Source organism: Oryzias latipes, chromosome 4, assembly GCF_002234675.1.
Source record: "Oryzias latipes chromosome 4, ASM223467v1".
Taxonomy (NCBI): domain Eukaryota; kingdom Metazoa; phylum Chordata; class Actinopteri; order Beloniformes; family Adrianichthyidae; genus Oryzias; species Oryzias latipes.
This window is the reverse complement of record NC_019862.2, coordinates 24,627,468-24,654,717: the sequence shown is the minus strand read 5'-3', so window position 1 is coordinate 24,654,717 and position 27,250 is coordinate 24,627,468. Positions and strand designations below refer to the sequence as shown.

Sequence of the window (27,250 nt, the reverse complement as noted above, 5' to 3'; positions counted from 1 at the left end):
CAGATGTAATCTGCACAACATTGCCACCTACTGCTCAGACAGGCAGCTTGCAAGGCTCTTACTTTGATATGACAGAAGGGAAAAACTTTATTGAATATTTATTTCAAATTGTGGAAGTATACATGTAACAAGCCATTAAAAAACAACACTGTTATTTCCATCTTTGTTATTGTATCAGATTTTAAATAACATAATTCACAGGAAAGAGCACTGTACATAAATTAATTCGTTTTAACCATTTCTGTGACAACACTGAACTTTTTTTGTTGCTTTCAAAAAAATCTAAAACAACATAAACGGGGTAAGTGGGAATCCTAACAATAAATTAACCTATAAATTATTTCTTATTTCCACCAGACTTTCTCTCTAGTCTTTCGATTAAGGGTGAACATGTGATTTGATTAAACGCATAACTAATGAAATAAAATAATAAAATACAATTTTAACAAAAAATATGGATATTCATCCAACTTCTATTACTTGTTGGTTCTCTGCAATAATTCCAAGAACATATCATAGATACTTCAACTCAGAAGGCAGGAAACCCCCTTGGACACTTTCCCAGTCCATCACAGAACCAAGCAGTTTCTTAGACTGTGAAATGAATCCAGAGTCCTTTTAGGTAAACCCAGCATGCAGAGTTTAATACTGAACCTTAAATATTACAGAAAAAAAAGCAGTAATTGGTGCTCGTGATGACTTAATAGTCTACAGCAGAGAAGGGAAATAAGAATGGGTTTTACTGAGTGTGCTGACAGGATTCTGAAGCTTTTATTGTGAAACCAACATACACCGGAAGTTTACAGTTAGCATCCCTTCGTTTCAGTTCTCCTCAGTGTGGGAGCGTCGAGGGAAAATGTTACCTTTATCTATGAAAGATGACGAGTATAAACCAGCTAAATTCAGCCTGCTGCTTAAACTGTCCGGATGGTTCAGGTATGCCAGGCACGACCGTCTGCGAGACTTTTCTCTGCCACGGCTAGCCGGATGCTAACCGGCTAGCTTGAACAGATGTGTTTGTAGGACTTCAGTCAGTTTAAAAGTATAAACTCTAGTACCTCGACTTTCTGTATTATTGTGTGAATGAGGTCGCGACGAGTCACTAAGTTGTGTTTTGTTTGTATCTGAGATGTGGCAGCTTTTCAGGAGGTTGTCTGATTTTTTTTTTTCAGGTCAATTCTGGCCGAGAAAACCTCCAGGAATCTGTTCTTCTTTCTCTGCCTCAATCTATCTTTCGCCTTTGTGGAACTAACATACGGAATCTGGACCAACAGGTAGATTCAGAGTGCTGCTGCATATGTGTACAGTGTGTTAGCACGCGCGCGCTTGTGCGCTCGTGCGGTCCTCAGATTGTGCCACGTAAGTGTTAGCTAGCAGCGAGAGAGGCTGATTCCGTCACGTTAAAGCTGAGCTGGAGCTTGCAGCTGTTATTTGAAACGGACTCTGTCACCTATTGTGGAGACAAAACAGTCAGACTGCATGAGGAACAAACACTCGTGCTGTGTTTCACGGGTGTCCCCCACACACACCCCGTTTTCTCAACCAGCCTACAGGGTTTCTTGACTGGAGGTGTCAGTGAAACTACGGCAACAGGATATATATATATTTTATTTTTTAAAGATAAATTGGGAATATAAATCAGGTTATTACTATTTCCTTTAAGCCTTAAATGTGATGGTAGGAGAAGACAGGCATGACTTCATAAAATGTCACACAAAGCCCTCTTTCTGTGAGACCATTTTATTTTTACAGTGTGAATTTTACACTGAAATTCTTGTTTAAATATATTAATCACGTGGGCGGTGCTTCCGTTTTGTTTACAAAGAGGAGTCGCTGATTTCCTCAGGGAGTCATTTTAAATCAATCAATGAACCCGGAAGTTCCCTAAATCTCTGATTGGTTTCTTTAGTTTTTACCTTTCTTACCTTTTCACTTAACTATGTCATGGTTGACCTCAACACAAACTTGGTCCCACAAAAGTAAACTGTCCTTAGTTTCTGTAGAGAATAAGTTTCATTCTAGGGACTTGACTTTTTGTTTATCTGTCTGTATTACGCAATCCAGCTCATTTTAGTCAATGGCGCCCACACTTCTTTTTATTTATATATATATATATATATATATATATATATATATATATATATATATATATCACTAAAGAATGAAGTTTGTGGTCATAGATTTCTGGTGATTTGGGTCATCCATGTAATCAGAGCTGAAAATTTGAGAGAAATGTATGAAAAACTAAAATAAATGAATTGAAATTGAGTAAAAAAAGACATTTGTAGAAAACGTACTTTAAAAATGCTGATTTAAACCGTTCTGAAATTTAGCGGGGCCGAGCCGCTTCCACAGAAACTAAAGTACGTTTTTAAAGGTATGAAAAGTCAAATACATTACCCACTACAAATTTTACTGCTAACCTTTTTTGTTCAAATTGAAACATTTAAATCAAATTAAAAAAAAATTGCATTGACTTCCTTCTCAGTTTGTTTAATATTCTTATTACTTAAAAATGTTTTACTGTCTTGTATGTAGAAGGATTCTCAGATGCTCACTCATCTGATCGCACCAGATCTGGGCTCCTTACGTTCATCTTCCTTAAAGACCCACTCTAATAAAAAATCATGATTTTGGTGTTTTAACCACAATCTTGGGGCTTTTTTGTGATGATGGAGGGAAAATATTAAGAAAATTAAGTTTAAAATTACATTTTAGAGTATTAATTCTTTCAAATAGTTGTGACCAGAAGCTGACGAGAAATGCTGTTGGAAACAGCTTGTAGCCGTGACGTATAAACTACTGTTGTGGCTCCATAAGGTCCCTGCGCTGTCCCATTCAGATGCATCCACCTGCAGACAAATAGATCCATGAACGTCTTTGTTTTCCTCGTCTGAGCTGGAATCTGGATCAAAACTGTTCGGCTGGATAGCTCCAAGATTGCTTGCCATTTTTGTTTCACCGCTAATGTGAGGTTGGGGTCGTGAGGGGCTGTAGGCTAGCGGGAGAAAGTGTTAATGGAAATGGGGGCGGGATTCTTCTTCACTAATAGTCCTGCCTACAATTCAGAAGTGAATTTCTAATTTTTCCTGAAACTAATTCTTCCAGAAACTATGTTTAAAAAAACACAGGGTTTTGGGCTAAAAACTCTATAAACATCAATTAAGAAGCACTGGGATTGCTTTAACAATACATCAAAAGAAGATTGGAGTGGGTCTTTAACCATCTCATCTTCAGCACACTTTTGTGTTTAGTCCTGAAGGATCGTCGGCTGTTTTCCTGTTCATCCTGGTGTTGGACTCTTGCATTAGCAAGTTTTCTTCTCCGTGTTCTCCATCCTTACACGTCTGCTGCTGTGTGTTTGTGTCCAGTTTAGGTCTGATTTCAGACTCCTTCCACATGTTCTTTGACTGCACCGCCCTGCTGGCAGGTCTCGCAGCCTCCGTCATCTCCAGGTGGAGGTCCAACGACAGCTTCTCCTACGGGTGAGACCTCCTCAACTCTCTGCGCTGTCTCTGGACTCGGTCAAGCCCGGGTCTGATCTTTGCGTGTTCATTGGGTTTCAGGTACGTGAGGGCAGAGGTTCTGGCGGGCTTCGTCAACGGACTCTTCCTCATCTTCACAGCTTTCTTCATCTTCTCTGAAGGAGTCGAGGTGACATTTAGCCTTCACCTCTCTGTATCAGAGGGATCAGACTGATTTTCTGAACATTTCCAAAGACTTTAGTGTAAATATTCAGGAATAACGAAGACAATATTATATTTTTCAAAGCCACCAAAGTCTTCAAAAATACAGTTTGACTGAATTTGGAATGTAATCTTTACAACTATTGTTTACATTTTAACAAAAGTTTGGAATAGTAGTTTAAAAATTGTAAAAATGTTTTTATATTTTTTATTAGTGTTTTGTTCAGCATTATCTCAAATTGTGATGTTTTACAGACTTATTTTAATGAGATTTTACTGATTAATACATTTTTCTTTTAAGTCATTAGTCAAATATTAGTATTAAATGTAGTTCATCGCCATTCTCTTTCTTTTTGTTCTTACACTTTTATATATACCGGTATAAACATATACACTTTTATATTAGCAACAGGAAAGAAGCCTCTATTTCTTGTGTTTCATGCAGAAAACACATTGTTTTCTAAACTTTTACTTTATAATCTCTCTAGGAGGGAGGTGTTAGATAAAGGAGAAAAAAAATCACATTTGAAGCTTTAATTTTGACGTTTTTCCAAAAAAAAAAACCCTGAAACGTCCGTGTTAAAACCTCTGCATCTTGTCCAGAGAAAATGTTTGGGTTTGAGGTTTGAGCTTTGGTTTTCTGAGCTGTGTGGACTCTGATGGAGCCACATCTTTTGAAAGGCGTAAACATGAGTCTCTCTTGTTCCTTTAGAAGAAAAGTAGAACAATCTCCTTTCTTTCAGAGGGCTCTGGAGCCTCCCGACGTTCACCACGACCGGCTCCTGCCCGTCTCTGTGGCCGGACTGCTGGTCAACCTGGTGGGCATCTTTGTGTTCCAGCATGGCGGGCATGGACACTCGCACGGAGAGGAAGGTAACACTTGCATGACTTTTTTTTAGGTCTCTTGCGTGACCTTTAGGTCCACACTGAAAGAAGACAACATCTGCGGAACAGAGATGGGCTTCACTGCAGCTTCTCTGCTCAGGTCACGGCCACAGCCACTCACTGTTCAACGGCAGCGCTCATCACGGCCACAGTCACGGAGGACACAGCCACGATGGACACAGCCACGATGGACACGGACACAGCCACGACGTTCACAGCCACGGCGGACACGGACACAGCCACGGAGGACACCAGGAACCACCCTGTCCTGGTGAGTTTGACCTCTGACCTGCCACTATTTATACTTCCAGGATTTGTCATTTGCTTGTCCGATAATGTGTTCATAAACCTGACGTTCCCGCCGCTAGTGGGAGGAGCTACTGTCAAAAACCTTTTTCTCAACGCAACATGGAAGCATTGACTGTATATCTCATTTGCAATTCATGGAAGAAATGGATGATGTTTAGAAATCAGGATTATATTATTCTGAATACAAAAGCGTTGGTAATCACATCTCCATGTCTGGGTTAATGGGATCACTTTACCAGTACGGGGAGTTTCACCATCTACTGCAGGACCTGCGCATGAATAACAACCACTTTTAGCGTGACTTTCGTCTCTCTGTGACCCAGTTTCATGACATATTGCCCCACATTAGTCAGAGGAAGGAAAACATAAAATTAAGAATAAAGTTGCAGGACCTTTTTATGATTATCTCAATGCAAATAGGAAAAATATGGTAAAGTTCAGGAGGACAACGATCAGATTTTCCTCAATGTTTGCCTTTGGACTCATACCAATGATTGTGTCTTCAACCTGTTACGGGCCAAAGCTGAGCTCCTGATAGGTTGAGGAGACAGGATTTCTTTTAAACTATTGTTCAGATATTTGTACGCGGTGAGTAAATGTCTGCATGTCCGAATTTTTTGCTCATTGCCTGTAATGTGCTGTCGCCAGACGGCTAAGCGGCGCTTGACGCTCAAGTCACACCACAGGACCTCCGATCGCATCTGTACATTGACTCAACTTTGAAACTGGTCAACCTTGTTGCAGAAAAAAAAGATCTACCTTTTGTTTGTTTCAGATGATCTACTGCCTTCTGCAGGAAAGGGCTCCAGCAAACAGATCCTACAGGGTGAGAGCAGAGCAAACATTAAACACCATCAAACATTCCCCTTTTTTCCACAAATATATGTATTTTTTATTTTATTTCCTGCTCTGAAACATTGGTTTCAGCTCTGCACACCTGAAGGTAAGTCGGATATTTCCATTAGGTGTGTCGGAGTACAAAATAAGGAAAACACGGCAAGTAGGGATACCTTTTAGCAAGATTTAGAAATACTGGTAACACTGACTTTGTTTTTAATATATTTTTACATTAGATTGCCAAATGTGACCATGCTTGTATTTTTCTTGATATTTCCTTGAAAATGTGGTCTTGAATTAGCCAAGATATCTTCATGTATTTTCACTAAAACATACTTCACGTGTCATACTTATACAGTGGGTTCCGATATCTTTGGAAGCTGACATCTCTATACGCACATCTTAAGGATGAAGCAAATGGTGTTCATGTGAACTTTGGGCTATCAAATATGAATATTCAGACAGCCAGTTTGACTTGACAGCCTCTGAACCTGGAGCTCCAATCTCTCTGGGTGATCTTTGTGATGGAGCTGACTTTAGTTAGCCACTGGGGGGCGACCATACATCCTGACGGAGCCTTTCCTTTGGCCTCTCATCATGTGACCTTACTGATGGTGGTGTAAAATCCTGCTTCTTGAGGTCTGGTGTCCTGCTTCTTTACTGGAAATCCATCACCACTCACTGCTGATTACCTGTGTAAGCTGGGTTCCACCAATGAGGAGCACCAAAGCAAAAGAAAGAAAGAAACAGGACACCAGATCTGGGAATTGAACACTTCAGTTCCAGGGGTGCAAAATGCCAGCTAACTTTCTTGACAACCTGCTATGTGACTTTTAAAGGTTTGATCACATACATTTTGTGATTAAATGTGGTTAAATGTCTCTGAAATAACACAGGAACACTGTCGAGTGTCAGGGGGTAGTAGGATTTGTGAATTTTTAGCATGAACAAAATAACATTTAATTTGAGGCAGGTTTAGGTGATTTTGGAGCTTGGTTTTGACTGAGCTGCCGTGTGATTGGTCAGAAATCTGAAACATGCTCGGTTAACACACATGACTGTAAATGAGAACTAGACTGAGTGTGACATCACCCATAGAAAATGACTCACTTCCAGCTCCAACAAAACGTTTTGGTGATGCGGACGCCGCCATGTCGGAGCCAAACGTCTTCAGTAAGCAGTGATTGATCCGTGTCAGTCTGAGTTTCTATGGCAACTACTCTTGCTAATCAGGAGTGAACTTGTTGGAACACCCCTACCAGTTGAAAGTGGGCTCTAATAATTTGTTATACAGAACAATATAATGAAATTAATTTAGGATTAGCAAAACGTGTTAAAAAAATTATCAGAGAAAGAGTAGTTACAGTTTTACCTCCATTTTCGTGGGGGTTAGGGAGCAGTGATCAGAGGTCGACCGCCCCACCACTGCACCACGACTGTCCCATGCTTAACATAGTTTTTATTTTATTTTGTTCAGAGCAATAGACTGTACTGTAGTGTACTTTATATAACTCTGTGCTTTAAAACCAGGATCCTGTGCTTCCTCTTTCGTTAGTTAAGTGCAAAATGGCCTCTTCTTCCAGAAGAGGTTTCATCCAGATTAAACACCTGCTCCAGATGATAATTATCCTCCCTGATTATCTTCCTCAGCATATCAGGATCATTTCCGTCCGCTTCTTAATCATCTGATGCCATTCCTCCGTGCAGGGGCACAAACTTTGGTTGGTAGTGATTCAGTAACCAGTAGAACCAGCTGTTACTCGCTGTGAAATATTCTTTAGCAGCCGGCAAGGAAACCGACGGGCCGGTGTGCTCTTCATCTGCGCTCCCTTCCTCAGAAAAGTCACATGAATTGAAACGCGGATAAGTGGGGGAACGCTGTCTTCTGACTATTGGAATGACTGAGTAATACTGGTTTGTTTCTCAGAAGTCTATGGGATTTTGTCTTCGTGGAACTGGCGGGTACTTCTGTTTGGAAAGTGAGGGGGGAGGAGTCACTCAGTCCAGCTCTGAAATACAGTCAATGGTTGGCTGCAGAAAACCGACCAGTGTTTATTGCTAAATCTTATCTGGATCTAAAAAAAATGTCCTTATTCATTCACTCTCTCAAACTCTCTGAATTCCTATTGAATTATTAATTTGAAAAAACATTTAATTGTATCTGTGTATATCAGCCTCAAGATGTTCTGAAAAAAGCATGTTAGACCCCAAACTTTTTTTTGATTGGGGGGAGTCGGAAACCAACAGCACAGACCTTTGATTCTAAACCCATTCTTGTAACACAAAATGTGTCTAATTTGTACTTTATTTTTAAAATTCAATTTAAAAAAAGATGCTTTTGCTTCTTCTTTGCCCTCACCTTCAAATAACTTGATCTTTAAATCGATGTTTACAATCACTTGAATCTTATCTTTATTTACCTGGTCTGGTTACACAGAGGAGGCCTGCTTGAAAGGACCAGCAGTTCCTGGTGCCACAGATACTGAAGCCAAACCGCATTTGAGCAGCAAACTGAAAGCAGAAAAAAGTTGACACCTCACTCTGACATCTGTGAATGTGTGACATTTCTGAAAAAGTTTGAAGGAGCAGAAGCTGTCACATACCTATCAATCAAGTGTCTCACTGTTCATTTAAACTGCAGAGCTGCACTCAGTGGAAGTGTGTGTGTCCTTTCTGTTTTCCAGGAGTTCTCCTGCACATCATTGCTGACACTCTAGGCAGCGTGGGTGTGATCATCTCTGCTCTGCTGATGCAGAAATACGACCTGATGATCGCAGATCCCATCTGCTCCATGCTGATCTCCCTCCTCATCGGAGTCAGGTGACCCTCATTGATCTGGTGCTTACAGTCAGGCCGCTATTGTCTCCGTCTTTCTGTGGAAACGCTGATGTGTTTTCCACACGTGAGTGTGCTGCATGCATCCTCACTGATTCTTGCACACGTATCGACCAATCAGACTGCCCTGAATAATGGCAGAAGGTATTCAGCCTCTGATGGAGTGTTTCTAAACAGAACGATCCTAAAGGAGCAGCAGAATCACTGCAGGGGCCTCGGTCCTAGTCATCTTTAAGCAAGCTTCAAAGCCTCTGATATGCAAACAAAACCACATCAATCCTGGCTGCAACTTCCAGTCATCCCTGAAAACCTTTGGCGGGTTCGTGAGAAGTCTTCTGGGAATGGTGCCGGAAATCTAAAAATCACTTGGCATTTAATGGTGTTAGAGCCCTCAGAGAGACAGCTGCATCCTGCTCAAGTATTTTAGATAAAGACCTGTTTACTCCTAAAAATTCTAAATCAACGTTTTCAAAGATGTTTGATTCTTAAAAGAACATTTTTTACTTTGAATGAATCCAGCAAAAATGACTCGGTGACCAACAGAAGTCTTTTAGTCACAGCTGTGAAGTTATTTCACCGAACAAAAAATAACAAGAATCTAAAATCCAGAGTCCACTCCTGACACGACGGCTCAAACATGTTTAGAGAAGCTCTTTAAGGGTCTATAGAACTTTTTTATGACACTGAAAAACTGCTGTTTCCACTGGACTGGCTTGAAGATCCTGAATCGTCTTCCAAGAACACTGTCAGAAAAGCAACATGCTAATCGCCAAATAAGACGAGAACAAATGTCAGTTTCCAAAATGAGCTCTGAAAGAAGGATCTAGAACCAAACAAAAGAAAAGAAAATCCGTCTCCAGCCTGAAGAACAATCTGGAAAATAGCCTCCACTCTCGTAAAGAATGTGCAATTAGAGGTTAATGCACTTCGACATGCCAAACCACCAGAATGAGGCTGGAAATATTCCTGGAGTCTGCTGATGACTGTGGATGAAAATGCAGCGGGCAGATGTCTCTGAAGGGTCGTTGATGGGTAGGGTCGATGTGTTCTCGTGCAGTTGGATTGGCTGGAAGAGAGCACAGCGGCATATTTTCGCCTCTGTGGTCAGCTCAGAGGCCTTCGCATTAACCACGGAGATCGTGTTTCTGCTGTTGGAAAGTCGGAGTCGTTGCACAGCTCTGCTCCACTGAAATGCCTTCAGATTCTGCAGATGGATCTGCGGCCGACAGCCTGAATATTCTCAACGTAGATCTGTGTTTAAGGCTAAACCTCAGACCCAGCGTTTAGTCCAAGTCTGTGATTAAACCTATCAGGAACTTCAACAAGATGAACTGCGCCGCTCCGCTCAGCAGGATGAGCCAAACATTTGTTGTTTTAGCTGTTTTTATTTAATTCATTTTTTTTTATCCATGCTGCATGTTAATGTCTGACCTTTGACCTGCAGCGTCGTACCTTTGCTGAAGGAATCAATCGGCATCTTGATGCAGAGAACTCCACCTTCACTGGACAACTCTCTGCCGGAGTGTTACCAAAGAGTAAGTCCTGACCACAGCATGTATGCATCAGTCTGCTGAGAGGCAGCAATGTTCCATAATGATGCATTAGAAAGTCATCTTAGTACAGTTAGCAGACAGAGGGCTCTGTAAGGTCCATATTTATGTCCTGGCTCATTTTGCTATACAGGTAAGTTCAGCTGGCTCCACTTATTTAAGGCAGCTTTCTTTATGTACCTTTAACTCCTGAGCTTTAGCTCCAGTGTTGACATTCTTTCCACTACCGTAACTCTTCAACCGTTTGTGCGGATTCTGACCAGGAGCACAGCAGTCGTTATTTTTTCTGTGACCTGTCTGCATCGCATAAATCAGGGGTGTCAGAATCCAGGCCTTGAGGGTCGGTGTCTAACATGATTTCCAAGAAACCTGCCGTTGGAGCTCCTTATTGGCTAAACACCTGATCCAGGTAATCGGCAGCAGATGAGGCAGGATTTCTGGAAAACCAGCAGGAGGCCTGGAGTCTGACACCCCTGATGGAAACGGCCGCAGTATGTCAGAGAACATATAGTAGAACACATAGTTTCTGCAGAGTGGCAGTAGTGGTAAACACTCGCCTGTTGAGTTGTGGGCGGGACAGAACACCAGCGTACAGCGCCTCACACCCCCAACCTAACATTAGTAGTGCAGCAGAAGTGTCTGAGCTTTCCAGCCGTAGTTTTGGGCAGATGCCAGTTCGGACAAGGAAAACGATGACGTGCATATTTGTCTGCAAGTAGATGCATCAGTGGGTCTTTAATAGATTTATTTCTGGAAAACCCAAGCAAATGTATATAATTTATCGATAATTTAAATTTTTAATTTTTTTTAATGAAAGCAAATTTTTTTAAGAGCTTCCCTTTAATCTCCACCTTTTTTTTTTTTGCTTTGATCTCATCAGGTGCAGCAGCTGCAAGGAGTCTACAACCTGCAGGAGCCTCACTTCTGGACTCTGTGCTCGGACGTTTATATCGGAACACTGAAGCTGCTCGTGGCGCCTGACGCAGACACCCGTTGGATCCTCAGCCAGACGCACAATATCTTTACGCAGGTAAGGAAGAGCACCTGATTCAGATTCACGCACACACTTCAGAGAGCTCGACCCACGGTGTGCTGATGTCTCTGCAGGCTGGGGTCCGGCAGCTCTACGTTCAGATCGACACCGCTGCGATGTAGAGGCTCCTCCTACTCACCTGGGACCAATCAGTCTGTTGCTGCAAGTGAACTTTAAAAATTGCCCCAATAGCCACTGCAGTGCAGACTCGGAGGGAGCGGAAGGGGGGCGCGCACACAGAACTGATGAAGTCAAACAGCCCCGACCCATTTGTCTTCTGGTTTTTAATTATGTAACTTTCTGGGTTGCTGGGCGTCGTGCCCTCCTCACCGCCTGTACTTTGTTAGCTGACAAAGTATTCTGGGTAAGTGCCTTCATTGTGAATCAGAGACAATCTGAGCTCCTTCCACCCCCCGCTGCGACCCCCTGCTGGGTCCAGAGTAAACCCCTGTTTTTACTGTGCCATACATGTGACCAAACCATTTGACCCGTCTACAGGGATCAGTCATTTTTTTATTTTTACTGTAATAAATCTGTTTTGAGCGGAGCGATTGATGTCCATCTTTATGGATGTCTTATTATAAAGGTGGTGTTTGTGTTTACATCTGCAGATATCAGAGCTGTTCTTATAAAATACTCACGTGACTTCGGCATTTCAACCATTTAAAAATGTCAATACAAGAAGAATGCAAATTAAAGAAATTTAAAACAACCGAGGTATTTAAAATGGTCAAAACACTTTTTCATGGCCCGTCCAGGGTGCGCGGGGTTGCTGGAGCCTATCCCAACAGTATTCGGGTTGGCTCAGTGACCCCAAAAGGGATTCAGTGGGTTCCAAAAATGGATGGATTTTATTTCATGGAAAAAAAGGTTGTCATTTCTGTGTGAACAGAGCTGATTAGAGTCAGGTTTTCACAAAGTCCTTCAGACAAACAGGTGTCAGGATGTATATGTGGAGCTGTCAATCATCTGCAGGTGTTCCAGAGCGTCCGGTTCTGCGTTCACCCGCAGCATGTCCACTTCCAGCGGGTGGAGTCGACCGGTGACGACCAGCGAATGGAGCGGCCCGCCTAAATCGCATGACACGAGCTGGCGTAGACTTCCTGTACAGATTTTCTGGTCGTCTGAGCCAAGCCGGGCCACGCCCACACACACTGTGTCCTCCGTCATACCTGGAGGGACAGATGACGGTGTGTGAACATGGAGGTCTGCCTTCTCAGAGCAATGCCTGATGGTCAGATTATGGTCATTTATTTAAAATGACAATAAACCACAATATTTTAATCTCTGGGGTGAATAAACTTGTAAAGATTTTCTGTTTTTCTGTGAAAAAAGTTGACTTTGAAAATCTGAAAGAGCAAGAAGTATTTTGCTTTTCAATGACTTTGTTGTTGCAATAATGCATGCTACCCTTACTAGGTTGCCATAGTAACAGTGTGATCATAACAATGACTAATTAATTGCAAGGCATCATTTATTCCAAACATTTAAGTCCAGCTTCACACAAAATAGTCAATTCAGTCCATTTTTTCCTGATATGCATGCCGCCATGTTGGAGCCAGATGACATCAGTAAGCAGTGATTGGCCAGAGTCCCTATTTCAATGGCAACCATTCTCACCAATCAGGAGTGACCTTATTTGTAGTCCACATGCCTTTCACTTAAAGTTAAAAGGGTTACCCCAATAGTATAGGATAACACCTACCCCGTCTATCGGGGGCTATTAGATCTCTATGCAAACAGAGCTGAAGCCTGGTTGACATAGCAACCGTAAGTCAGGCTCGTTTCTGGAAAGACTTGGACATGTTTACCATTAAAACTTTAAAATGGCAAATGATGGATGGAATCAAATATCAACACTTCATCAGGCCTCCAACACGAAACATGTTTTTCACTTAAGTTCTCTTCATGCTAAAATATACTTTTATTTTTGTAAAAATTTTAATGATTTTTTTTTTTAAACCCTTGTGCTATCTTAGATGACCCCACCCTTCCATTGACGTGTTCTCCCTACCATGATAAAGGTGGAAAAGATTTCATGTAATCCATGGACACCAGTGAAGATCACAAATCATTGAAGAAAAAAGGTTCAGCGCACTGTCTAGTGGGTCTAGATGACCCCACTCCCAATGTTAAAATGCCTAGGATAGCACAAGGGTTAAACTACTGAGTGATGAATCTAAAAAAAAAAAAAAAAACCTGGTGTTTTAGATCAGGTCAGACTCACCTAACTCCTCCCCCTCCTCCCTCCTCCTGTGGATGATCTGCATCAGCTGATCTGCAGCCTGGCTGACGGTCATGAAGCGAGGAGGTTCGTAAATCTTCCTCCCTCTTAAAAATCAAGAACAAAAAAACAAAAAGTTAGTGCCTCTAATATGATCAGGGGGCAGTTTAATGTTATTTTAGGTGATGAAGTTTAAAGGCATTTGATTTTTGTGACAGGAAGCAGGTCCTTTCTCAGCCTTTAACCAGTTTGATTATAGATCAGTGTAACTGCTCCTGGTAGGAGTATAAAAACAATCCAACATGCAGTTATGAAGAAAAGAATGAATATTTATAAATTAAAATGGTGCATTTCCATGAAAAAGAACACAGAAAAGTTTGATTATTGCCCATAAGTAAATCTGTAAGAAATTGAAACATTGCATGTCCACATACATGTTTCAAGTGTTTCTTTATTCTAAATGTGAGGATTAGAACTCGAACTGATAAAATTCAGTACATTTGAATAGTCAGAGGAAGTTCAATACCACTGACACCAATAGTGTCAAACAAAAAATGATCAAAATATAAATAAAGGACATTAAATGGAAATACGGCGGGTTAACATTTTGTTTTAAAGAGTTGGAATAGTCCTCAAACAATAGATTCCTGCAGCAGGTTTTTACAACAAACCTCATTACAGTGCAGACAGGAATCCAGGACATGGCTCTTATTTTTCTGTCGATCCACTCTTGAGCCAGCATTTTCAGATTTCTAGTGGGGTTTTTTTTTAAAGCGGGTGACATGACGCCACGCAGGACCAGCAAAGGTCCTCACAGCTGCATCTGCTCAGGTTCTTACCTCATCATGTTCTCGATGCTCTGCTCTTTGACTTTGATATCTGGAAGGAAAGAGAGACAATGTGGATGAAGCCTTTGGTCTTTTTAAATACACTTTACAGCAAATAAATACATTTTTGATCTATTTTTATATAAGGCAGATCACAGTAGGAAATTATAGTTATAATTCATCTTTTAGCTCTAAATTTAAGGAAAAAGAACAATTCATAATTATTCAAAATAGTACAATATACTAGCAAATCAACGAACAATTAAATAAAAATGTTAAATAACAAAAAATTACATTACTTTTTTCAAGTTTGCATCTATTAGTGATAAATATATCATATCGTTTTCGTGGACTGGGAGGGGCTGGTGTTCAGAGAGCAGGTTTTCACTCAAAAATGCCTGAACGGAACAAAATACCTCTTTGGGGTTTCTTTTTGTAAAGAATGAACATTATGATACGCTTAAAAGCTCAAAAAGTTGATTTTGAGGCCCTTTAAAAAGCTTTGTGGTGAAATTATTTCTGAGTTCAATAGTAACTGAATACATAGTATCTGTAGACAAAAAACACCTAAAAAGAATTCAGATGTTCTTGAAATTGATGTCCTTGCTGTTACTGAAAGTGAATGTTTTTAGAATGCTATAAGTCTTAAAAATTAACCGACTCAAATACATTTGTAGTTTATATGTTTCTTGATTTTTGGTTTAAATGTTTATAATGGGGGGCAGGGTTTAAACCAGAACCTTAAACACTGGCTTGTGTTTTGCGTGTCTGCAGGGGAAACAACAGGAAGTGGGTTTGATGATGATGGAGGAGCGTCTGACTCTTTATGCTCTTATTGTCTTATTTCCTTTAATGAATATGAACGGCATGCAGACACCAGCGAGTCAGCAAATCCCTCCGGGAGGAGAGTGAGGGCCTTCAGGGGCCTTGGGGGCTCTGAGTGATTGATGCTGGTCTGGCTGAGGGAGACAAACACCTGGGGACTCCCTGAAGCTGAACTCACAGTGTGTTCATGAGTGTGGCACACAAAAACGCAGAAAAATGAACTAAATGAACTTTAGGGTCCTAAAGCAAAGAAAGAGGCAGTGAGGAGAAAGAAAACCTCATGTTGACACTAGAGCTGCTGTAGTGTGTGTATGTATGGGGGGGGATGACCCCATCATAATGTGCATTACAGTACTTAAGGTAAGTTGTTATAAGGGCATTAGTGTATTTGACATAAGCTGATGAGCAGAACCTGCTCTTCGGCTTCCAGCTGACTCCTGAATGACAGCAGCCATTAAAAAAGTATTATTCATGTTTGGCACCGCTAAATGTGAAAGTTTTTATCTCCATTTCAAATTAAATGTTCTGTTTCAGAAATATTTACCAGCACCTTTATTAATGCACCCAATTACAGTATGTGTGTTCAGTTCTACAAGGGTTCACGACGAGAGCATCTCCATGACGAATTTGGTAAATTCACATGGTTATGGGATGGTCGGCCTTGAAGGTATGTTTAGCACTTTTGAGTTCACACTGGACAAGCAGGGAGGGGCTTCTCCTTTTTCTACTGTTGACCAGCGCATGTACTTACAGTTGGAAGAGGCCTGATGCTAAATGTCAAAGTGATGTAAATCTGGTGAATCTGGATCCAGGCTTTTCTTTCACAGCTCTATTCCGATATATGAAAGACTTATAGAATTCCGGTCGGGCACAAACAACAATTATTAATTTGTCCTTCATGATAACTTTTTTAACTGTTGGCACTTCCGTGAATTAAAAGGGTCATTACCTAAATCAGAGTCCCTGATTGGTCAAAGTTTGACCTGGTTTAACTTTAAACGCACGCTCATTGGACGCACATTTGGAACTTAGAGCCCAAAAGCTGTCATAGAAACTTGAATGCGAGTTTTGAACATGGAACCCCAAAACGCGCACTGTGTGTGTTTACATTGACTTTTCATGAGAAGTGGCTGCTTGAATGTGGGTTACCAATTAGCACAAGCTTTATCAATGCCTTCCTTCCAAAGGAATGACTGTTGCCAACCTCTCCTTGGTTACCGACGGCAACACCGTTCTGTTCTACTTTAATGCGTGAACTGTGAAGCTGCATCACTGCGGCCCCTCGTCCTTACCACCGAAATGACATTCTCTGCGAACCGTCGGTTTAGAAATCTTCAATTATGCAGGAGCGGCTGTGGTGCAGAGGTTGGAGCGGTCGACCTCTGATCGGAAGGTCGCAGGTCGAGACACTGAACCCCACGTTGCCTGGCAGCTCTGCCGTCATCAGTGTGTGAAAGTGTGGCTCGGCGAATGGGACTTGAGATTGAAAAGCGCTTTGGGCCCTAATAAAGGGAGAAAAGTGCTCCATCCATCCATCTATCCGTCCATTTCCCCGCACTTATCCGGGAGCGGGTCACGGGAGCAGCAGTCTGAGCAAAGATGCTCAGACTTTCTTCTCTCCAGCTACTTTCTCTAGAAAGACTAGGGGTATAAGTAAACGCCATTTCCTGCTAAAAAACATCTACTTTCAAATTAAACAAGTTATACATTTATTATTTGTTCCTGCTCAGCCCAGAAAAGGGGGGGGGGGGCAGTCTTTGTTTGATCAAAAACACCAGAACAAAGGAACATACATAACTCTAAACAAACTTTACAATTTGGCAAAATGAGAAAAGCAATATCTAGCAAAAAGTCTGAGCTCTGAGTTTTACATTTTAAACATAAAGAAAAAAAAATATCCTCTAAACTGAAGATGTAAATTATATTATATATTATATTCTACCTTCCTCAAAAGCCACATTCACACTGGCACCAACATATAACCACCAGAGGCGAGGTGGGGTTCAGTGTCTTGCCCACTTTGACATGTGGCCGGGCAAGGTGGGAAATGAACCTGCAATATTCCTATCAGATGTCGACCACCCAACCACTGCACCGCATTTTGCCACTCCCACATGCTTAAGAACGTAAAAAACAACACACATCATCATCATCATCAGCCTGTCACGCCACTGCTGGCGGGTGGCCTCCACATCTTACTCCACTCATCACGGTTTTGGGCACTCTGGGTCCACGTGCTCCCTGCCTTCTGCTCGATGTCATCTCTCCATCTTTTCTTCGGTCTTCCCCTTCCTCTTTTCCTGTCCCACGGAGTCCATTCTGTTGTTTTCTTAGCCCATTCGTGGTTCTTCATTCGGGCTACACGTCCTGCCCACTTGCCTTTGGCTTCAACCACTTTCTCGATGACATCCTTCACCCCTGTTCTTGATCTTAAGTCTTCGTTCCTGACCTTATCTCTCCTCGTAACACCCAGCATTGATCGTTCCATGCTCCTCTGGGTGATTGCTAGTTTCTCTCTTTGGCGGTTGGTAAGTGACCATGTCTCAGCTCCATACGTCATTGATGGCAGTATGACAGTGTTCATGATCTTCCTCTTGAGACACATGGGCATTTTTTGATCTCTCAGAAACGTGCTGTACTGTCCGAATCTCTTCCAAGCGGATGTTACTCTCTCGTCTATTTCTTTCGCCATCTCATTTCCTGGTGTTAGCAGTCTTCCCAAATACTTATACTCATCCACCTCCTCCAGTTGTTCTCCATCCACAATTATTCCTTTCCTTCTCCTTTTCCTTGCTATTTCATTGCACATGATTTTGGTTTTCTTTTTGTTCATTTTCATGCCATCTTTTCTCCCTTCCTTGTTCAGATCGTCGAGCAGCTTGCTGAGATCCTCTTCCTTTTCTGCAAATAAGATGATATCATCTGCAAATCTCAGGTTGTTCATCCTCTCTCCATTGATGTTAATTCCCGCTTCAGCTTCCATTCTCCTGAATATTTCTTCCAACGCTGCTGTGAACATCACTGGTGACAAGGTGTCTCCTTGTCGCACTCCCTTCATGATCTTAATCTTTCGGCTAAGTGATTCGTTCCGAATCTGAGCAGTGCCTCCATCATATGTCTCTTTCAGGATGTTGATGTACTTCTCCTCTACGCTGTGTTGTTTTAGCGCCTCAAAAACAGCCTTGTGCAGGACAACACAACACACACCTGGTGAAAATGAATTTTGGGCTCAAAAATTTTTTACCAGAGAATATGCTGAACATTTAATATATGAATTCCTGGCTCAAGCTGAATAAAACGATTCCTTTTGCCGATTCTTCTGAAACCTGAAAAATAAAATGGTTGCCATGGAGACAAAAGCGACAGACAAGTCCCCGTTAAAAAAAAAAGGGTTTTAGTTTTTCATGCAGGGTGGCACAGACGGAGATGGGTGTGTAGGAGCCGCTTAGCCAGGAGGGGCGTGTCAGGGGGGGCCGCGCCTGCGGGCCATACAACAGCACTCTCAGCTGTGATTTGACTATTCTATCCACAAAACTGAGCTTTGAATATATGTTTGGCTTGGAATCTGAAATCTTTTTCTCTTTGAAGTGGCCATTAACACACCTAAAATAAGATCCGTTTTTACACCTCTAGTTCCATGTTTTTCAAGCTTGTTGTTCTGCACTGGGTTTATTTTGTTGAATATGTTTAAATAAATAAATAAAAAGTCTTGAATAGGCTGTGGTGTGGACAGACACCGGTCCAAAAATGTTACATTTACAATTTACATTTCAAAGTTTTTCCAGGTTTTGCTGAAAGCTGTGTTGGTTTGGTGCATGTGTGTCTCACCCAGCAGACAGAGCGTGTGCAGTCCAGCCGCTCGGTTTTTACTGATTTTATCGTAGAAGCTCTCGGGTTTCCACGTTTCCGTCCAGAACACCACAGACACCGTCTCGCCGAAGTTATACAACTGCACCCCAAACACACAAACACACACAAGTCACAAGTCAGCTGTGGCCACAAAGGCGTAATGTGTCTACAGGAAAACAAAAGAGGAAACAAATGTAAGTGTTTTCTGTCTGATTAGCAGCTGCTTATGCAGTGAACAGGACATTTGGTCTTATGATATTTTGGGTGTTTCTTTATGTTCTGGTATTGGAAGTGGATCAAAGCATGATCAGTTTGGATGGATGTTGCAGATGTTGTTGTGTTGGTTCCTTGCCTAAACTGGTGTAGACTTCTACACCTCTAAATACATTCAATCAAAGCAAATGAAAACAAACATTTTATGAGTTTTAAAGGATTAGCTTCAGTATTTTCGACCAAACCCACTGGCGCCAAAGAAGGATTCAGTGTCTTGACATTTTGACGTGCGCCTGCAGTAGCCGGGAATTGAGCCACTGACACTCTGGCTGGAAGATGACTCCTCTACCAGTCAAAGCTCCAAAACTGAATTTTATTATGTGAAACAGATATTTTGTGCACAGTCCTCCAAAGCAATATCCTGAAGAATAACACCGGGCTTGAATCATTCCCTTGCACCCGTGCGGGTGTTGCAGGTTTTTGGATTGTGGCCCGTGGAGGGTTGTACAGGAGACGCTGCATCTTACGAGGAGCACAGCTGTGTCTTGCAGTTCCTTTATGGCTTGTACGGCCACTTCAAGGGACATCATGAAAATGGAAAGTGTCACGTGTGTGTGTGGTAAATGTATCGGGAAGAGGATAATGTCAATTCCACGCACTTATGATGTACTGTTGATGCTGTTGTACGGTGCCCTAACGCCACACTCTAGTGGTTAGTGAGGTAACCGTACTCCTTAACATTTAGTCAAAACTGCCCTTACAGGTTGAAAAATGTGCAAACTATTACGGGGACCGCAGGTGATGTGCATGAAATATCACCGTTGTTGACCACTCAGTGGGACCGCAGGACATACATTTTTCAGGTTTTTTTTATATGGGCATGCTGTGGTCGTCGGGTCAAAGCGAACACTTAAACACGTAAGGTTTATGGGTGAAATAGGTGAGACGCAGGCGTGTCGTACGGATTTTTCATTTTTCAACCCATTTTTTTAGTGTCTTTGGTATTTGAACTCACAACCTTCCAGTCACAAGGCGGACACTCTACTACAAGGCCACTGAGCTGTTTCAATGACTACTAGAGAGCTGGCTCACGACACCGTACAACATCATCACCCGTATGTCATTTGTGCGTGTAACTTCCATTATCCTTACAAATACTTTACTACTTTACGTACCATTTTTATGACGTCCCTTGAGGTGGTCGTACAAGCATCAGGGGAACCGCAAGACACACCTGCTCACACCTTAAGATTCAGCCGCACCGGTCTTCGACCCTCTACGGGCCCAGACAACCCAAGAACCCGCAGCACCTGCCAGGTCCACCTCTCGTATGTGACTAAGGCTTTACTTATGGTGCACAAATACTGCATACAATATGGTGTGTACACAAACTACCATCTGATTGTCTAATTTCCTCATTTCTGACTGTCAGGAGTGTGGACTTGGACGTGAAAAGCACCGATGGTCCAAATGAAAAATTCCTAAGATGCGCCTTTGTCTCACCTACTTCCCCCTTACTTATCCTAGCCTGAAGCCTGCAGCATGCCTGTAGAAAAAGAGCATTTTGGCTCATTGAGTGGTCTACACTATTTTGTAACAGTGTGCCTCCTGTATAGGTTTGCCAATTTTTCACCCGCAGACAGTCCGTAAACTGGCAAGGGCCGCTGTGACTAAGGCTTTAACTCCTTTATTTCTTTCCGAAATCTGCTGGACAATCAGTAGAACATTAACAGAAACCGCCCTGGACCTTGAAGTTGTGCTCACTGTAGAACAGTATGAATAATCCCATGTCACGACCTTCCAGACTGTCACCACTGAGATGGTCATTGTGGGAAGCTTCTCAATTTCAGTAAAGGACGTTTTCATGCTTCTATACACACAGTTTGAACAGTGCTGAACTTCCGGCTCTGTTCAAACAGGATGGAGAAGAACTCTTGAACTTCAGTCTTTACTGTGCTGCAGAACAAACATGACTGGAGCAGTTTGGTGTTCAGGAACCTGACGGTTGTTCCTGGTTCAACGCCATCGGGCGTCTCAGAGATGAACTAAACTCTAGACTGAGAGGATCAATGTCTGCATTGTTTTCTTTGTCCAACTGCTTGTAATTCCCTCCTGGGTTTGAACATTGACAGGATGATGTGAAATATGGCCAGCTTTACCTTTGTCTGGAGAAAATAATAAACATCATTTAAAGAAAAGCCTGGAGGGGTCCGGGGACTGACTGAGCTCCCATCTGACAGCAGGGGCCCCTCAGTGGAGGGAAAACGGCCCTCATTTGCATCCCCCCGCCCCCAATTAACATATTAACAATGTCCCAGGGGGAGGCCGTGTTAGCATTAAACCTGTCCCCGCTTGTGTACACATGTGTGGGAGCAGCTGGGGCCCGCTCTCAGACCGACGGCTCCGTTAATGACAAGTCCCGTTAATTTGATGTTGTAGCAGTTATAACAGTAATGTGGCGTCATGAGCTTCCCATGAAGCAGACGCAGATGGGTCGAAGCAAATAAGACAACATCCGGAAATCACATTAAGGTTGTTGGTCTTGGCGGGCCGGTGCACTGACCTGCAGGCCGCAGCAGCCCACGGCATTCATGATGGAAGCGTTGTGGATGACTTTGTACGGTATCCCAGCATTCACTGCTCTCAGGACGAGGTCACTGTGGGTGGTGGCTCTGAGCAGCAGCACACAAATGAAAGAAAAGTTTGATCCATCAATGCAATGGACCAAATCGCACAAAAAAATGAATTAAAGCAGCAAAAAACAAGGAGGACCGCAAAAAAAGAAGAGTCCAAAGAGCTGCAGAAAGCCTGCAAAATGTGGATGAAAACGAAACAGCTGCTCCTCTGAAACAAAAAACCCACAGAGTTTGTGATTTGGTCTCCAGCTGGCGAGCTCCTCTGCACTCTGTTATTAACTGTAAGGGAGATCTGGTGGTTTGCAGCTCTGAGGTCACATCAGAAGTTCCTGTTGACCAAATTAACCCCACGTGACTTCAGCAGGTCGATGTGGCGGCTCCGCCCGATGCAGTGAAGAGCGTGACTCACCCAAACGGGTCGCCAACCACCAAAAAGGCCACGTCAGTCACATCTGCGTCCTTCAGGATTTCATCAGCTCCCTGTTCCACCAAGTCCCTGTCTGCCAGGACCAGCTCCTTCCCATAGTACTCCTCCTGCAGGACATGAAATAAGGTGTAGGAAACTATTAAGACACTTTCTCTTTTGGAGATTTTACTGAAAAACTGAATTGTCAGCAGCTGTCAAATAACTAATACTTTGTTTTTCCTGGACAGTAGAGGTGAAATGCTTGTAACCATTCAATGGAGAATGGATCTGTCTGAAGGGGTGCAGTAAAGAGATTATTAAACTCCAAACTGTAAAGCTATATTCACACCGTCCTCAGCAACGCACGTTCAAGCGGCCACTTCCAACGGAAAGTCTATTTAGATCAAATCTTCCGCTTTCACACGTTGCTACGCAAGTTTCTACGACTGTTTTCGGACTCTACGTAGAAGACAGCCATTGAAAGTGGGTTAATGTTAAACCAGGTTGAACTTAGGTTTGTTTGTGGCATATGGATGGCGTCCCTTTGAATTCACATAAGTGCCAAATGTTTGTTCAACTGATCAAGGAGGAGAAACTAATAATTGCAGTTTGTGTTCAGATGGATCGCTATGACAATAAGTCTTTCATATATCGGAATAGAGCTGTAAAATAAAAATCCTGGAGCAAGATTCACCAGATTTAAGCCGTTTTGATATTTTAGCCCAAACCTCTTCTAACTGTCGGTAGGCAGACATGCGCTAGTAACCAGAAGAGAAAGAAAAAGGAAAAGCCCCTCCCTGCTTGTACAATGTAAACACCACGAGCCAAATCTGTGATCAAGAACGCACCGCACACGCCTAACATGAACGTGGCTTGACTTCTAAGATTCCAAAAACTCAGCAAAGAAATTGAATAAAATTGATGCTAAGCTGTCATTTTTCTCAGTCTTATTGATTCCAACCCCCCCCCCCCCCCCCCCCCCATAGAACCCCTTTGATCAAGTGTTTGCACTACTCTTAATTATGACTATACTTTTTTTTTAGCCAAAATAAGAAAACTGTGTCGCTTTCTAGAACATCGTTTCTGCAGAGCAGCAGCATTTCAATAAAATTTCTCTTTTTTGAGCTGTGGGTGGGACTGTTAGCACGGAGCAACCTCACTTCCCCTTACCCTCCCTGTTGCTGAGAGCTCTCTGTTTACCCACCTTCCCGCTGGCTTACAGACCCTCATACCCCCGTGCGACAAAAATGGGTCGAAAATTGGAGCTATCCAGGCGTAAGTTTTTGAGCCAGATTCCAGCCCAGACTACGAAAACAAAGTGGATGAATCAGAATGGAGCAGAGCAGGGAGCTTGTGACCAATCCACTACAAAAACAATCTTTTTCAAAATGCATTTGTTCAATTGCTCCTGATTCACAATAAAATACCCAGAAAGGCAATTTTTATCTCAATTTTCTTAATATATGTCCTCCATCATTAGAAAAGTGCTACAAGATCATGTTAAAAACACCAAAAACACCATTTTCATAGGAGTGGATCTTTAACAAACCTCAGGACTGGATTGCATCTATTGACAAAAATGACCGGCCCAGTTAATGTATAGTTTATAGGAGACAGAGAATGGCTGCAGGGTGGAGTGCAAGCTCTTCAGATGCACTTTGGTTCATTTAGCAGTTTGAAATTGCAAGCAGCACTCTGGTTCATCTCCGGATGCTGTTTCGTTCTCCTGTAGGTGCTTGCATGATTCATCATCGTGTTCATAAATATAATCTGCCCTCCCTCATGTTAACCTCACAGGAAAGAAGCACAAAGATAATCCAAAATCTATGTTTGATCATTTAACCCCATCAATATATTCAATTTGAAAAAAAGAAATAAGCATTTTTTAATTGTACAAAATGAGTTGCTTCAATTTTAGGCTATAAGATATTCTTAGATGAAATAAAATATATAAAACAGTTTAAATCTACCGGTATATAAATTTGGATTTTTAAATGCTGCTTTCTATCCTTCTAGGATTTTAATATCACACTTAAGATCTGGGAACTTCTGTTTCTAGCTGCGTTTTTCAGGAGTAAAAATCTTTCCATTTTTTGTTATTATTTCACCAAAGAGAATATTTTACCAAAATAATCCCTTAAGTGACTCACAAAGAAGTTACCGTGTATATGTGAATCAGAAATATGGAAGCATTACCACTTTTTAAAAAAATCTGTGGGTCTGGACAGATACTCAAAAGACGGACTTGGGAATGTGGAAGGGCTCTGGATGCCGGGATCACAGAAGCCATCTGGAATAACATTTGGAATGCTGATGTCTGCAACTCCATGGGCATTCCCACTAGAAACTACACAGAGCGTATCTCCTGATCCCACGTCCAGATTTGAAGATGCTGCGTCACCAATGTGAGACTGAGTGGGATTCATCTCTCAATCTGACCTCATTTTAAAACTGCTGGACATTAAACCAACTTTTATTTATTGGAGCTCATCTTTTTTTTTAAACCATTTAAAAGTGGGCATCAAACCCAAACATTGAAGGAAACTTTATGATGTTCTGACTTAAACTGACTCACTCCTCTACAGTTTGCAGGTAAGAAAAGATATTTAAGGAATAAATGCACCTGATTTTTTTTAATGTAACAAGAAATGTCAGGAGAATGTAAAATACTTTGGAACGGTTTGTTTTTTTCTTGAAGCTCCTTCCTTCAGGGGTCGACCCAGTGACTAACCCTATGATTAGCTCCTGTGATTTAGCCCCAGTTTTACGCCGGATGCCCCTCCTGACCCAACCCTCAGCATTAATGGTCGTCCCAGGCGGACTTCCATCCAGATCAGAAGTGATGTCTGTTAATGTGAGCTTGATGGTTGGCCCGGCAGTTTGTTTCTTATTCCGCTTAGATTAAAAAAAAATCCATTTAAAAAAATCAGTACAACACCAAAAAAAAAAAAAACACACAATATGAATATTTAAACAATTTTTTTTCACTTTTTTCGGTTTCAACAAATTAAATTGACCAGAATTTTGAATCTATTTTAATTGGTGATGCCCTGTGTTAGCAGCTGGCCCTGGGTATAGATGGATCCCCACATGGATCCTCTCACAGCAGTGCTAAACCATGCACTTCTTTTACACAGTTATTAATCCATGTTTTAATATGAGGGGTTGAGGTCATGCTGGGACGTTGGGTGGGGCTGAGGTGGGTTGGTGATAGGATGAATATGCATATATGTTGGGTGGGTGATGGTTGAGGTATGATAAATATGTGTACATGACTGCTTTTAAAATCTCTTGTTTTATTATTTTTTTGTCTCTATTGCCAAACGCTTTGAGCTGCCTCAGAGAATGAAAATGGCTTTATAAATAAAGCATGAGCTGAGGTTGAGGTTAAATCCTGAAGTGGAATTCTAAACTATTTTAAATATTTGATTTTTAGGGCTGCACTGTGGTGTAGTGGTTAACACTCTCACCTCACAGTGAGAAGGCCCTGGTTTAAATCATTTCAGCGTGGAGTTTTCATGTTCTCCTTGTGCATGTGTGAGTTTTCTCCAGAAACAACTCTGGTTTCCTCCCACAGTCCAAAAACATGCTTCATAGGTTAGTTGGTGATTCTAAGTTGTAGGTGTGTGTGAGTGTGTGTGTTGTTGTGAGGCCCTGACACAGACTGGTGACTTGTTTCCTGCATTCCCCCCAACAGTAGCTGGGATAGGCTCCAGCAACCCAGTGACCCTGAAAGGGATTAGGCACGTTTAGATAAAGGATGGATGAAAATGTTTTATATTTGAACCTTGGTTTCAATTTCAATCAGATATAATAGTAATCAGTCTGGCCAACATGACTTTTCAAACATTAGAAAAAATACAATATTGTGGAGCCCTAGTTTTGAAGTTGAGCTGTTTAAAATTAAACTAAATAAATAAAAAAAAGAGCTTTCTTGGCGAAGTGACCAGGCTCCATTTATATTTGGCATAATCCAAATATTTTTGTACTTGTACAAATAAAATAGTTATACAAATAAAATAGCCAGGTTTCAGACCACAAGGAAAAACATCATCTAGTTCATTTCAGTCCCTCAAAAACAGAGAAGCACAAAAAGTTTATTTGTTGTATGCAGTCATCCATAGCTTTTACCAATGACTGGATACATTTCAATAAATTTAGAATTAAAAACTCAAAAGAGTGTGCAGCCATGGCAACCATTACTTTACACACTTTCAGCTAATCTTTTTAATGAAAGTTCCCAAAAGGTGTAGCACCTGGTGATGTGGCTTTACAAAGAAAACCAAGTGAGAAGCAACTAGTTTAATCACATTATTGCCCAAAGGAAATGTTTCTTTGTTTGGGGACAATCTAAACTGGGTTTCCTTTAGCAGAGGCAGATGACAGATTTTCGATGTCCACCACAGAGAGGTCAATTGGATGACAGACTTTCAGAAGCACAGAAGCCTGGAAGATGTTAAGAGGGTCTGGAGAGGCTTTTATATCAACTACAGGAGCACAGATGTCCCGCAGAGAGGAGAATCATGGTGCTGATGTCTGGGTCACCAAGATACAGATGATGATGATGATGATGATGATGATGATGATGATGATGATGATGATGATGATAATGATGATAATGATGATAGAAGATAGACATTTGGTCCAAGAAGCCAGCTTCAGCAGAAAATAGTTTTAACCAGGCATTTTGTGTGAATAAATTCAAGTTCAAATGATGCAGAAAATTTAAATGTTATTAAAAGTGAAGGATCAAATGTTTTTCTAGATAGGTCTGGATGGCACGACCTTCTGTCTGCACTTATGCTCGGTACTCGACTCCATAAATATTCCATCCATATGTTTGTGTTTGGTTCAGACTCACCAGAGCCTCCTTCCCCACAGTCAGGATGGAGGTGTAGGCCTCCAAGTAAACCCGGGAGCAGCTCCTCACCGCCTGCAGTCCTTTAACTGTGATGTCGGCGGCGTCTCCGAGCCCCAAGCCGATGAGATACAACATCGTGTCGGCGTCCGACTCCCTAAAACCCAAATGACATCAAACCTAAAGGAGGGAATTCGAGTTTTGAGTCAACGTCTTACTCCTTCACGTGTATTCCTCAGACGCGTGCACTAATACGGCTTGATGAAAAATGTTTATA

The 27,250-nt window shown here is 41.9% G+C and overlaps 2 protein-coding genes across 3 annotated transcripts; one reads left to right on the top strand and one right to left on the bottom strand.

Moving 5' to 3' along the window:
- The first annotated feature begins 772 nt into the window (after nt 1-772).
- Nucleotides 773-11,847, top strand: slc30a7 (solute carrier family 30 member 7). 2 transcript variants are annotated; one of them, XM_004068162.4, is made up of 11 exons: nt 773-936; nt 1,173-1,274; nt 3,372-3,485; nt 3,567-3,654; nt 4,430-4,559; nt 4,672-4,842; nt 5,656-5,706; nt 8,402-8,537; nt 9,997-10,087; nt 10,983-11,132; nt 11,210-11,847. In XM_004068162.4, the coding sequence occupies exons 1-11, from the start codon at nt 857-859 to the stop codon at nt 11,255-11,257; spliced, it is 1,161 nt and encodes a 386-aa protein (XP_004068210.1). In that variant the 5' UTR covers nt 773-856; the 3' UTR covers nt 11,258-11,847. The 2 variants fall into 2 exon arrangements, with proteins under 2 accessions (XP_004068210.1, XP_011472633.1); XM_011474331.2 differs by lacking the exon at nt 773-936 and having other exon boundaries at nt 1,170-1,274; nt 3,377-3,485.
- dph5 (diphthamide biosynthesis 5) lies at nt 11,782-27,250 on the bottom strand. Its single transcript, XM_004068163.4, has 7 exons — nt 26,977-27,250; nt 22,119-22,243; nt 21,637-21,745; nt 18,840-18,960; nt 14,199-14,238; nt 13,363-13,466; nt 11,782-12,307 (listed from the first exon to the last, which is right to left on the bottom strand). Exons 1-7 carry the CDS (start codon nt 27,109-27,111, stop codon nt 12,075-12,077), a joined length of 867 nt encoding a protein of 288 aa, XP_004068211.1. The 5' UTR covers nt 27,112-27,250; the 3' UTR covers nt 11,782-12,074.